General features: G+C 48.4%; 1 protein-coding gene across 6 annotated transcripts in view; it reads right to left on the bottom strand.

Moving 5' to 3' along the window:
* Positions 1–13,126, bottom strand: part of CBLC (Cbl proto-oncogene C) — a 216,203-nt gene that overhangs the window by 162,976 nt on the left and 40,101 nt on the right. For all 6 annotated transcript variants that reach the window (XM_086933142.1, XM_086933140.1, XM_086933141.1 and 3 more), the window contains exons 2-3: positions 3,391–3,537; positions 298–454 (exon numbers count right to left, since the gene is read on the bottom strand). In XM_086933142.1, coding sequence (XP_086789268.1) covers positions 298–454; positions 3,391–3,537 — 304 coding nt within the window. The remainder of the gene's footprint in view (positions 1–297; positions 455–3,390; positions 3,538–13,126) is intronic.

Below are 13,126 nucleotides of genomic sequence, written 5' to 3'. Positions count from 1 at the left end.
ACACATTCCAAACATGGAACACAATACATCAGAGCAGCACATTCTATGAGAAGAACACAGCACCATTGTCTATCCTTTTTTATCAGCAGCACCCACACACCCTATTGTCTTCCCCTTTATCCCTGGCAGCATCTGCTTTCCCTCTTGTATCCCCTTCTTTCTTCGGTAGCACCTGATGTCCCCGTTGCCTCCCTTTTCCCAGAACGTTCTACTATCCCTGTTTTCTCACAACCTCTAGAGATACATCCCTCTTCTTGCCCCCAACATGTATCTCCCCTGAACCCATCTTTTCCTCACCTGAAAGAGACGTGTGAAGATGTCAAATTCAAATATGGAGATGTGATCATTGCAGGTCAGGTCAATGGTCGACTTGAGCGCCAAGGCCATGGGCCCCGACTCGGCCTTGTGCACTGTGTCCAGCTTCTCTTTAAACTCCGCCCACGGTACAATGTTCCTGAGAAGAGCAGCAGGGTCAGAGGTCAGAAACCTGTGAAACCATGCTCAGTATCATAGAAAAGACACAGAGGTCAAAAACACATGAAGACATATCCAAGATCAGAGGGAAAAGACAGAGAGGGTAGGAACACATGAAGATATGTCCGAGATCAGAGGGAAGAGACAGAGGATAAAAAGAAGTGGAGACCTGTCCAAGATCAGAAGTAAGAGAATGAGAGGCTAAAAAGAAGTGGAGACATGTCCAAGATCAGAAGTAAAAGAATGAGAGGCTAAAAAGAAGTGGAGACATGTCCGAGACCAGAGGGAAGAGACAGAGAGGCTAAAAAGAAGTGGAGACATGTCCAAGATCAGAGGGAAGAGACAGAGAGGCTAAAAAGAAGTGGAGACCTGTCCAAGATCAGAAGTAGGAGAATGAGAGGCTAAAAAGAAGTGGAGACCTGTCCAAGATCAGAAGTAAGAGAATGAGAGGCTAAAAAGAAGTGGAGACATGTCCAAGATCAGAAGTAAGAGAATGAGCGGCTAAAAAGAAGTGGAGACATGTCCGAGATCAGAGGGAAGAGACAGAGAGGCTAAAAAGAAGTGGAGACATGTCCAAGATCAGAGGGAAGAGACAGAGAGGCTAAAAAGAAGTGGAGACATGTCCGAGATCAGAGGGAAGAGACAGAGGATAAAAAGAAGTGGAGACATGTCCAAGATCAGAAGTAAGAGAATGAGAGGCTAAAAAGAAGTGGAGACATGTCCGAGATCAGAGGGAAGAGACAGAGAGGCTAAAAAGAAGTGGAGACATGTCCAAGATCAGAGGGAAGAGACAGAGAGGCTAAAAAGAAGTGGAGACATGTCCGAGATCAGAGGGAAGAGACAGAGGATAAAAAGAAGTGGAGACATGTCCAAGATCAGAAGTAAGAGAATGAGAGGCTAAAAAGAAGTGGAGACATGTCCGAGATCAGAGGGAAGAGACGGAGAGGCTAAAAAGAAGTGGAGACATGTCCAAGATCAGAGGGAAGAGACAGAGAGGCTAAAAAGAAGTGGAGACATGTCCGAGATCAGAGGGAAGAGACAGAGGATAAAAAGAAGTGGAGACATGTCCAAGATCAGAAGTAAGAGAATGAGAGGCTAAAAAGAAGTGGAGACATGTCCAAGATCAGAGGGAAGAGACAGAGAGGCTAAAAAGAAGTGGAGACATGTCTAAGATCAGAGGGAAGAGACAGAGAGGCCACAACGAAGTGAAGACATGTCCCAGATCAGAGGGAAGAGACAGAGAGGCTAAAACGAAGTGAAGACATGTCCAAGATCAGAGGGAAAAGACAGAGAGGCTAGAAAGACATGGAGACATGTCGAAGATCAGAGGGAAGAGACAGAGAGGCTAGGAACACGTGGACACATGTCCGAGATCAGAGAAAAGAGACACAGAGTTCAATAACGCATCTCCTCAGTATGTGGAAAAACTCTCCTTCCTCAAGGCATTCGGTCATCTCCATCCTCTTCTAAATGCAGCCTCTTCACTCCGCAGTGTCCCTTCCAACCGCCTCTTGATTCACCCTCACACAGAACTCATTCCCCTCTCCTCTACCTACTGTAGCTCATCATGGTACTTAATGTTGAGATATTCTCAACCTACAAGAGGACTGGCCTGGATTCAGACTCGTCCACGCGCCATAACAATCACCATCCACACTAGTTGTCGATGGACTCCACATCTCTGGTCCTGGAGACCGGCGTCTCCCCATCCTGCTGGGTCGCTTTACAGCTCTCGGCACTGCTCGCCGAAGCCTGCTCAACCGGCTGTACATTTAGAAGACATTAAGAAGACACCAGAGGGATCAATGATGGTGATCAGCCACTCACGAAGATTGAAGCCACTTCTTTGGATGATCCTGGAAGCGATGAGTCGAATATCTGTTGACTAAGTTCCTTCTGAGAGGATCAATTATATGAACGCCTTCACCATGGACTTCGATGGACCAGAAGAGGCAGATCTGGTGCGTGTCTCACCCTGTGCTTCAAGAGAGGTGCTTCTGAGGGGTTGGTGGCGCTTAGACCTCCAGGAGTAGGGATCCACCAGCTGAGGTTACTGATTGGAGGAGCTGGTATAATCTCACGGTGCCTCCACTCCATTTGATTTGATGCTTCCTCAAAGCATGCAGTCTGGCTGTTTCCATCTTTGCCATTTTTCCTGGTATGATATTTCTGGCAAGAAGATCAAAGCTACCACCACGGGATACGGCAGACCTTACATCTGACCTTGCGGGTATCCTTGTCACACAAAGACATCAGGTCTACTTTGCTGACTATGGGCCCGATTCACAGAACTAACTTAAGACAAAATCCTAAACTTACTACCATTTTGATATTCACAGAAGGCGCTTACTCATTTCGGTATTCACAGAAGTTAGAAGTCCTAACTTTACTACTCCTAAACTGAGAAAAATCCTAACTTTAAGACTTTCGGTATTCACAGAAGGCATTTAGGAGTCCTAACTTCTGTGAATACTGAGGTGAGTAAGTGCCTTCTGTGAATACCAAAATGAGTAAGTGCCTTCTGTGAATACCAAAATGAGTAAGTGCCTTCTGTGAATACCGAAATGAGTAAGTGCCTTCTGTGAATACCAAAATGGTAGTAAGTTTAGGATTTTGTCTTAAGTTAGTTCTGTGAATTGGGCCCGCCATCTTTCTCTGACCGCCTTTACTCAGAGCTTGCCTAGAGTGCATGTATGTCCCAGGGACATGCATTGACCTCAGCTTCTTGTACCCTCTGCTGCTGGACAGTGTTTTATATCTTCAGACCCTGGGCAGTGCATGCATGGAAGCTGCCTACAGCCGCTTCACCCCATTCTTCACTACAACTTGTAGCCGTCTCGACAAAGAGATCTCTTCCAGAGCTCCATGAGCCTAAACATTTAGTGTACAGCACCCATCTCACGTCTCCCTGCTCACCTGTTGTTGAAATGTTTTGACCAGAATTCCGCTGCTTCTTCTTTGGCAATGGGGTACTTCATCCTGACGTAGAGATCCTCGCCGTAGATTGCTTTCAGCTCTGCCAGCATGTGGCTGAAGATCAGAGACAGCTTGACGAGATGTCTCCTGCAGAGGGAAGAGAGAGAGGGGGAGATTTGTGAGGTGTCTCCTGCAGATGAAAAAAGAGAGAGAGAGATGGAGCTTAGTGAGAAGAATCCTACCTAGGGAAGAGGGAGAGAGAGAGCTTTGGGAGGTGTCTCCTGCAGAGTGAAAAGAGAGAGAGAGGGAGCTTAGTGAGATGAATCCTGCAGAGGGAAGAGGGAGAGAGAGAGCTTTGGGAGCTGTCTCCTGCAGAGTGAAAAGAGAGAGAGACAGAGGGAGCTTAGTGAGATGAGTCCTGCAGAGGGAAGAGGGGGAGAGAGTGCTTTGGGAGGTGTCTCCTGCAGAGGGAAGAGACAGAGAGAGAGAGAGAGAGAGAGGGAGCTTAGTGAGGTGTCTCCTGCAGAGGGAGAGAGAGAGAGGGAGCTTAGTGAGGTGTCTCCTGCAGAGGGAGAGAGAGAGAGGGAGCTTAGTGAGGTGTCTCCTACAGAGTGAAAAGAGAGAGAGAGAGGTTAGTGAGGTGTCTCCTGCAGAGGGAAGAGGGAGAGAGAGAGAGGGAGCTAAGTGAGAAGAATCCTACCTAGGGAAGAGGGAGAGAGAGAGAGCTTAGTGAGATGTCTCCTGTAGAGTGAAAAGAGAGAGAGAGAGAGCTTAGCGAGGTGTCTCCTGCAGAGGGAAGAGGGAGAGAGAGAGCTTTGGGAGCTGTCTCCTGCAGAGTGAGAAGAGAGAGAGACAGAGGGAGCTTAGTGAGATGAATCCTGCAGAGGGAAGAGAGAGAGAGAGCTTAGTGAGGTGTCTCCTGCAGAGTGAAAAGAGAGAGAGAGGGAGGGAGCTTAGTGAGGTGTCTCCTGCAGAGGGAAGAGGGAGAGAGAGAGCATTGGGAGGTGTCTCCTGCAGAGTGAAAAGAGAGAGAGAGAGAGGGAGGGAGCTTAGTGAGATTAATCCTACAGAGGGAAGAGAGAGAGAGAGAGCTTTTGGAGCTGTCTCCTGCAGAGTGAAATGAGAGAGAGGGAGGGAGCTTAGTGAGATGAATGCAGCAGAGGGAAGAGAGAGAGATAGAGAGTTTTGTGAGGTGTCTCCTGCAGAGTGAAAAGAGAGAGAGAGAGAGAGAGCTTAGTGAGGTGTCTCCTGCAGACTGAAAAGAGAGAGAGAGAGAAAGTGTGAGAGAGGGGGAGCTTAGTGAGGTGTCTCCTGCAGAGGGAGAGAGAGAGAGAGGGAGCTTAGTGAGGTGTCTCCTGCAGAGTGAAGAGAGAGAGAGAGAGAGCTTAGTGAGGTGTCTCCTGCAAAGGGAAGAGGGAGAGAGAGAGAGAGGGTGCTTAGTGAGGTGTCTCCTGCAGAGGGAGAGAGAGAGAGAGAGCTTTGGGAGGTGTCTCCTGCAGAGTGAAAAGAGAGAGAGAGAGAAAGTGAGAGAGAGGGGGAGCTTAGTGAGATGTCTCCTCCAGAGTGAAAAGAGAGAGAGAGAGAGGGGGGGGAGCTTAGTTAGATGAATCCTACAGTGGGAAGAGAGAGAGAGAGAGCTTAGTGAGATATCTCCTGCAGAGTGAAAAGAGAGAGAGAGAGAGAGAGAGCTTAGTGAGGTGTCTCCTGCAGAGGGAAGAGGGAGAGAGAGAGAGAGAGAGAGGGTGCTTAGTGAGGTGTCTCCTGCAGAGGGAGAGAGAGAGAGAGCTTTGGGAGGTGTCTCCTGCAGAGTGAAAAGAGAGAGAGAGAGAGAGCTTAGTGAGGTGTCCCCTGCAGAGTGAAAAGAGAGAGAGAGAGAAAGTGAGAGAGGGGGGGAGCTTAGTGAGATGTCTCCTCCAGAGTGAAAAGAGAGAGAGCGAGAGAGAGGGGGGGAGCTTAGTGAGGTGTCTCCTGCAGAGGGAAGAGGGAGAGAGAGAGGGGGGAGCTTAGTGAGATGAATCTTAAAGGGGGAAGAGGGAGAGAGAGAGAGAGAGCTTTGGGAGGTGTCTCCTGTAGAGTGAAAAGATATATAGAGAGAGAGCTGGAGAGAGAGAGAGAGAGAGAGGGAGAGAGGGGGAGCTTAGTGAGATGAATCAAGACTGTACCTTGAAGTTTGCCCCCAAGCGCACGGTACGTCGCGTACCTCTACTGAGCGTCTTGTGAACCTAAGCGCATTGAAACCTGATCGCGCTATTTTGCTGCTACGCTTCCCTCCTAGCTAACTGTACGCTTGCCCCCGCCTGTCATTGCCAGTACGCTGGATTGAGACCGTACACCTCTCTGCCAGCCTCTCATCCCCGTACGCCCGTACCGCGAGATGCGTGAGCATCGGTAGGGCCTCGGGATATCGCGCGGTACGAAGCGCACAGGAGCGCTAGGAAGCGTATTGTTCGCTCCCCTCTTTGCCAGAGGAGCTGATACCCTGGATTAGGTGCTTTTAGAAGTGAAGGAAGCCTGGGAACATATCAACTGAGCATTCTTGAAGGAACTCTGATAATTTGAAATCTAACTGAAAGAACATTTGCCTACGTGAAGATCTTGTGGCCTCATCTTGTGTTATATTGGTCTTGTGATAAGTTACTGTGGTACATTCTTACTGTACATATTTACTTTGTTAATGTCCCTTTAAACCCTGTGCATCATTCAGTACTTCTTTGGTTCTTCTTAGAACCTCCACTGCTGCCAGGCCCCAGGTCCGTTGCACTGTTCCTGTCTGCCAGCCAGATGCTGTTTGTTGCTGCGCCACAACTTAGGATTAAAGACTTTAATATAAATATGTTCCAGTGTATTCTGTAACACTGCCTCATATATACATATTTTTCATAAAGTTACGTATTTTTTTATACAACTTTCAGCCTGGTGTTCATTTGTGGGGGAATCAGTGTGTTTTACTGTGAACAGTTACAAATGCTTAGCTAACTTATCTCTCCTGAGTTTAGCCTTGACTGCTTGCGCCACGCAACCTAAAGGGTGAGCAGGGGTTATTCTGAGGGGGGAAATTTGCACCCTGATTAGAGAAGATGGTCCCTGTTTGTCACAAGTGTATACCTGTGCCAACCAGAGACCCCCAATTCTAACAATTCTTAACTCCACATCTACGTACCTTGAAGATCTCTGTACCGCGTAGGTACATATATGTGGAGTGATGTGTAGAAAATCGAGACTGAGTTACCTGTCGATATGTTATTGTTTATATTATGTGCACGATATTGTGTGCCATTGATACTCTGGTGTTGATCAGGGCTGGACTGGGAACTCAAAGCAACCTGGGCTATTATGTCGGACCAGCCCCGGGGGAGGGGAGGGCGCAAGTGTGAAGCGCTGCTGCTTCTGTTACTGGGGGAAGATATTGCAGCAGCGCTGCAACCCCCCCCTTCCCCCCCCCCCTTCCCCTCCCCCCCCCCAGTAACAAAACAGGTCCCTACCTCTCCAAATCTGGCCCCACCCTTCCATCCTCCCAGGGACACCCCGACGCCAGGTACGGCCAGGTCCGGCCAGTCCGGCCCTCGTGCTGATATTCAGAGCACACACAGAACCACAGAAACGACACCAAGGGAGCCCAAATCACATGGACCACGTATACTTCAGAAGGTGCTTTCTATGCTACCCGCGACAGATGAGCGAGCAAGGTCTTGTAGGGGCACATGGGCTTCTAACATTTTCATGATAAGCCAAAGCGGCTACCGGATGGCTCCGAAGACGTCCCCGGTAATAGAAATATGCACAGGCCTATGGCTGTCCGACCTGACACAGACATCTTGATTTAGAAGACCCTGAGGTGAGGTAGGGCCTGTAGATTTGCCACTACTTTTCTCCAATCGGATGCCTTCTGGGCTTCCTCTGGGACTAAAGGCCTTGTGCTTTTAGATCCCCTAACATGCTCCAATCCTCCGATACATGCATCTTTCTAGAATGATTGAAGGGCTCAGCAGGAAGGGAGACCTGTGTCTGGATTCCTCAGAAGCAGCCACCACTGGAGAGTTTGGCCTAAGTCCAGGCTCACTGGAATGAGGATTCATAATTCAAGGAAGCTAAGTCACAACTGTCCTGCAGATCTTGACCACATGTTTGGACATCATGAGGAACTGCAATAGTTAAGACCACGTTCCGATGATCCCTCATCTCCTCCCTGGCAGTCGAGGCCCTTCTGTAGCAGAAAAGTAAAATGTTGGACCAAATACTTCCCCTTGCCTTGGAAGGAAGATCTGCTCTAGCTCAGTTGAGACTTCTTGTGATTGTTCATCCAGCCACAGGTTAGTCCTTTTGGCCTTGAGAACAGAAGATGCAACACTTATCCCGTCATTAAGGTATGAGTACACGTTAACGCCTTCAGCATCAAGAACTCCAACTAATGGGATTTAAACTTTAGTGAACACATTTGGACCATTGAGACACCAAAGGGGAGAAGTCTAAACTGGAAGTTCAGCTCAGGTGTGCAGAATCTTAGAACCCACTGAGAGTCTCGATGCATAAGGATATATACATATGCGTCTTCCAGACCTAGTGACACCAAGGCATCCCCTGTTTTGATTACAGCCATGATGGATTGGAGAGTGACCAGCTTGAAGGTTGCTTGAGGAATGAAGAAATGTACTATTTTGGTCACAACTTCCCACTGCTCTAGATATGTATGGAATAATTAAGCCCGGGCGGTGCACTTCACTCCGTTCGTGGAGTTTGTAGAGTTTTCCAGACTCTGCAGAGCACGCAGAGTTCCCAAAAACTCTGCTCCGCAATGCGAGCAAAGTTTTTTTCCTCGCTCGTGCTCTCCAACATTAAGTTAGGAAAATCCACCTCCCAGCTAGATTGTTCCTTGCTCGCGCTCGCTATGGTCTAGTTTCAAGCACGAGCGAGGAAAATCAATCTCCTGGCGAGATTTCTGAATATGGGTGGTCGTATTTCTCAATGGCAGTGGTAGCGGTAGGTCACCGCCACTCTCGTTGAGAAATCTTCCGTTTGCGTTGAGAAAGTTGCGGCTGGAGTAATAAATCTACTCAAGCAGCAGAAAGGAAGCGGAGCCCTCTTGCGCTATGCATGGTGCCATTCACGATGATTATACAGAGTGGGACAAACATCCAGCACTCAAAATCACTGCGAACGGCATGACCCTAAAGCACTCCGGTGCGCGCAGAACTCCGCATAGTGCGAACTCGTCCAGGCTTAGGGATAATCCCGTTTCCACTTCCTCCTGAGGTAGTTTGACAATTGCTGCCTTCTTCAGCAGTATCCCCTGCAGAAGGGCTTCTAGGCACAAAGTGCAAAGAGCAGCTGAAGTCATCTGGAAGTTGTCATGGGGACGGTTTGCCAATGGGAGTTTGTATCCATGTTGAATGATTTGAAGGATCCAAGAATCTGAGATCAAATTTTGATAATTTTCTGCAAAGTGTTGAAGTTACCCTTCCACTGAACAATCTTTGAAAGAAGCCCACAGCTGACTGAAGTCAATAGAGACCCCCACAGGTGATCTGCTGCGCTTTACAAACGTTGATTGAATGATAGAGATGTTTGAGGACGGGACTTGTTGTGGACCTCCAGTCGCAATCACTCCTTCGAAAGAGCTGACTCTGAGCTTTGGAGGGAGGGAACGGCCCAGAAACCCTTTGGATCTGAAGGCTGTTGTTCGAAAAGGAAAAACTAACCGGAGTCCTGAAGGTGCAGCCTTTTGCGGGTTTTGTAACCATCTCTTCTCATTATGATCCAAAACAAATGAAGCAAGGTATGCGCATTAAACGTGTCTTCTGAGAATCATCTGCTCTGCAGGATCGCATCGCTACACATCCTCACTTCTTGATCTCCGCAACAGGCTGAAGGCCTGGCTCTTCGAGTCGTCCCACTAGCCCCTCGTTGTGCCTGGACTAACACCTGCTCAATGCCAGGACACCCTTCTGAGTGTTAGTGCTTTACAAATCTGCATAAGACACACAATTGATGGACGGAATGCAGAACAAATCAAAACATTTACCCCCAGTCAAGAGATCTGGATTATATCCATCGTTCTTTAGCTCACTCCGCCACCCCAGTTCAGACATGGCCATATGCAAATCAGTCTTGACCCTGTGCCTCATGGGAACAGTCCAGCCCAAACTGCCAAGCCAGGTCCTCCCTGGACCAGAATCAAGCATCCTGGGACCGGTTTCGGGCTTTCAGCCCTCTTCAGCCAGGATAGCTTGACTCCAGTGGCACAGTGAGCCCAGGCTCAATCTGCATAACATTACATCCAAGGGGGTCCTTTGGCAACAACTGCAGAGCCGCATTAGTTGCAGCCACACTCAGGGAGTCGTATGATATGTCAGAAAGAAAACTGACATCTTGTTCCAGATGAGATGAAATTGGAGGGTAATGAAAGCCAGGCTTTGGAAGTCTCTCAGGAGAACATAAGTCACAAATGAATTCAACTGATTAGCAAAATATGAGGCTAGATCTGATTGCTTCAATCTAATCTTAACCTTTTTATCGCAGGATCAGACGGGGAAGTCTCCTTTGAAATAACAGAACCGTCAGCCAACCAGAAGTCAACTCCATACCGGGCACATATTCCTCCATACTTCTTTGATGACTGTACTTTTTTTTCTCAGGAATTTTGACAAAAACTTGTTTTTTCCAATCTCATTTCTCTCACAGGATTCAAGGGAAACTGTCTTTTTTTTTCTTATAAAGATGCTAGAAATCCTGCCCCTGGGGTTCAGTTGCTGGATACGCGAGGTCCTTTCTGTCATTCTGCACACCTTAAACACAGCTCCCGGTGACATCTGACTCTCGGCCTGTGTATCAGGGTTGCTCTCAGCCTGTTGCTTAGGTTTGTTGGGCTGGAAGCCCTCCCTGGACTGAAGGGAGGAGGCTGCAGCCTTACCAAGCATCGCCTGTAATACTGAGGGGTACATGTATGAGCCCCTTGCGCAGCAGTAGAGTCACTTTTTTTGAAGCTCCGGTGGCGCCAATTACAAAACCATGTGTATGAGGTTATGAAATACCTCCCTGCGTGACTTTAAATGGTCTCATAGATATGAAATAAGGCAGATCGCTGTGTTGCCCGACTCTGCATAATGCGGCATTCCCACCGCGAAGCCCATGGATTTTGACACTGCTCCAGATTTACAAAACCATGTTCTGCAGCGCACATAGAAAGCAAAAATGCCTCCATTGATTGTTTTTGTGCAGGAAGGTTTCGCAATCATTACTACATGGCGGACCCCCTTGCAGGGGTGTCTGCGTTGGTGGCCATTTGTGGCCGGCAGGTGAAAGGTTTTCAGACCCTCTTCGTCCTGTTGCAAGCCGTGGTATCCATCTTTATTGGCACTGGAGCCAGTGGCGCCTTAAATTCTACTGTTTACAAAGTTATTACAGATTCAGCGCAGAGACCTTCACGATAAACATGTCAGGGCACTTGATTTTTTTAAACTGGAAGATTCCTGGGGCTCCTGGCATGTCTCTGCGCTTTTAGGAGCTTTGCAGCTCCTCAATGAGACGGGGGGGCATATTTATGAGCCCCTTTCGTCACTGTAGCGCCGCGTTTTGTGACGTTCTGGTGGCGCAAACTTCAATGTCATATTCATGAGGTCACGCGAAGCTGCCCTCACAGATATGGAGTAGAGCAAGCGGCGTAAATCACCGAGCCGCCGTACTCTGCATTGGGGAGAAGTTCCATGGGCGTTGTGGGGGTGTTACTGCAAAATAGGGGACCCCTCTAAAGGTTAGTCTTTCAGGCTAGGGAGAAGATAATAGATAGGCTCCGAGGGAGCATGTTTAGTGTTTTTCCATGCAGCATCCGTGGATCTTGACGCTGACCCGGATTTACAAAACTATGTAAACCTGAAGATGCGCCAAAACCTTACACTCCCCCGGGGAGGCGCAACGAGGAGAAACATTTTTCCTAGGGCCTTATTTACAAGCCCAGTGCGCTGTGGGGAGTAACTTTTTTGACATTCCGGTGAGGCACTGGGCTTACCCATGTCTACGAGGGCACAAAAAGCCACCCTCCGTGGCTTATCATGACCTCGTGGATATGGTGTGAGGCAACGCAGTGCACGTCGCTGCATTGCCTCGCACTGCGTGCGGAGGCGTGCCCTGGGAGTTGTGGCGGGTGTTCCCACTCAAAGTCTGTGGTTTTAACACATGTCCAGATTCACAACGAAGCGAAAATCTGGGAATACGGCAGAACCCTGCACCTCCCCAGGGGTGGCATAAGGGTTGTTTTTTGTGAAGGAAGGAGTCCCTCCCGCCACAAAAATAACCTGATTTTAATGTAGACGCCCTTGCATCATGGTGCCAAGGTGCCTGCGTTGGCGCTAGGCTGCCATTTATGTGCCACTGCAGTGGAAGAGGACAGGAATTTGCGGTATCTCATAGATACAGCGCATTCCTTCCCTTTTCTTTTGACACAGGACAGCGCAGCGCAGTGACGTTCAGCGCTGTCTTGCGTCAGATTGTACTAAATGAGGTCCTTCGTGTTTTGCTCTTTTCACGCATGCTGCATTCTGCAGCGCACATTCTATGAGAGAAACAGCCTCCCAGGGTTGTTTTTGTGCACGAAGCTGTCTCTTCTTGCACAAAAACAATCCTGCCGACAACACAGGCGCACTTGCGCCAACAGCAACGTCGCTCCTTTCTCGATTCATTCAATCTCTGGATAGTGAGTGGCTTGAAAGAGTATGAGGGTAGGGTGTCACATCTGGCCTGCCTCTGGGTGGCCACTTGTAGGTCTCATACATAATGACTCCCTGGCCACTGTTGGGCTCAGCAATGCCAGGCAGCTCAGGGAGATTACACAGGAAGCAGAGCAGAGCTCTTTGTTTTGGAGCAACCTTTGCTCTTGTCTCAGAAGCCCCCGAGGAGCTGGTTGGAGGATCATTATCAGAGGCTTGGCTTTCAGTTCCATATTTTCCGCTCTGGCCGGAATCCCACTGAACCGGTTTTGAGGTGTCGGTAAACCTTGAGATAAAATACACCTCAGTCTCAGCAAAGAGCAACAAACTACAGAGCAGGTGAGACCGGAAAATATGCAATGCCATGGAGGCGTGCCTTATCCCAACTGTAGAACCCACACGTAGCGCGTACCCAGTGAGTCCAACCGTGAAACCTACTCATGGCCCTTACCCAGAGACCTCAACTATGGAGCCAACACACACAGGGCCCGATTCAAATAACTAACTTAAGACAAAATCCTAAACTTACTACCATTTTGGTATTCACAGAAGGCACTTACCCATTTTGGTATTCACAGAAGGTAAGGAGTAGTAACTTTAGGACTCCTAACTTTACTACTCCTAAACTGATAAAAATCCTAACTTTAAGACTGTCGGTATTCACAGAAGGCATTTAGGAGTCCTAAAGTTAAGACTCCTAACTTCTGTGAAGACCGAACTGAGTAAGTGCCTTCTGTGAATACCAAAATGAGTAAGTGCCTTCTGTGAATACCAAAATGGTAGTAAGTTTAGCATTTTGTCTTAAGTTAGTTCTGTGAATCGGGCCCACAGTAATAAGGGTTAGGAGGAACAGCCCACTCCGACGTCCTGACATACAACTCTATCCACACAAAGAAAAGCCGCTATGCAAAATATGTTGCTCTGGAAAAGAGTTAGGTAGACAAGACACGTGTTGTTAAAACTGACCTCACAAACGGAAATCTGTGGCATGCTTCATCATAGGGCTGCTAACACACTTCAGCGCAAGCCGAAGACGT

The sequence above is a fragment of the Lissotriton vulgaris genome, chromosome 7, assembly GCF_964263255.1.
Source record: "Lissotriton vulgaris chromosome 7, aLisVul1.2, whole genome shotgun sequence".
Taxonomy (NCBI): Eukaryota; Metazoa; Chordata; class Amphibia; order Caudata; family Salamandridae; genus Lissotriton; species Lissotriton vulgaris.
The sequence above is the reverse complement of the archived record's forward strand: the minus strand, read 5'-3'. Positions and strand labels throughout refer to the sequence as shown.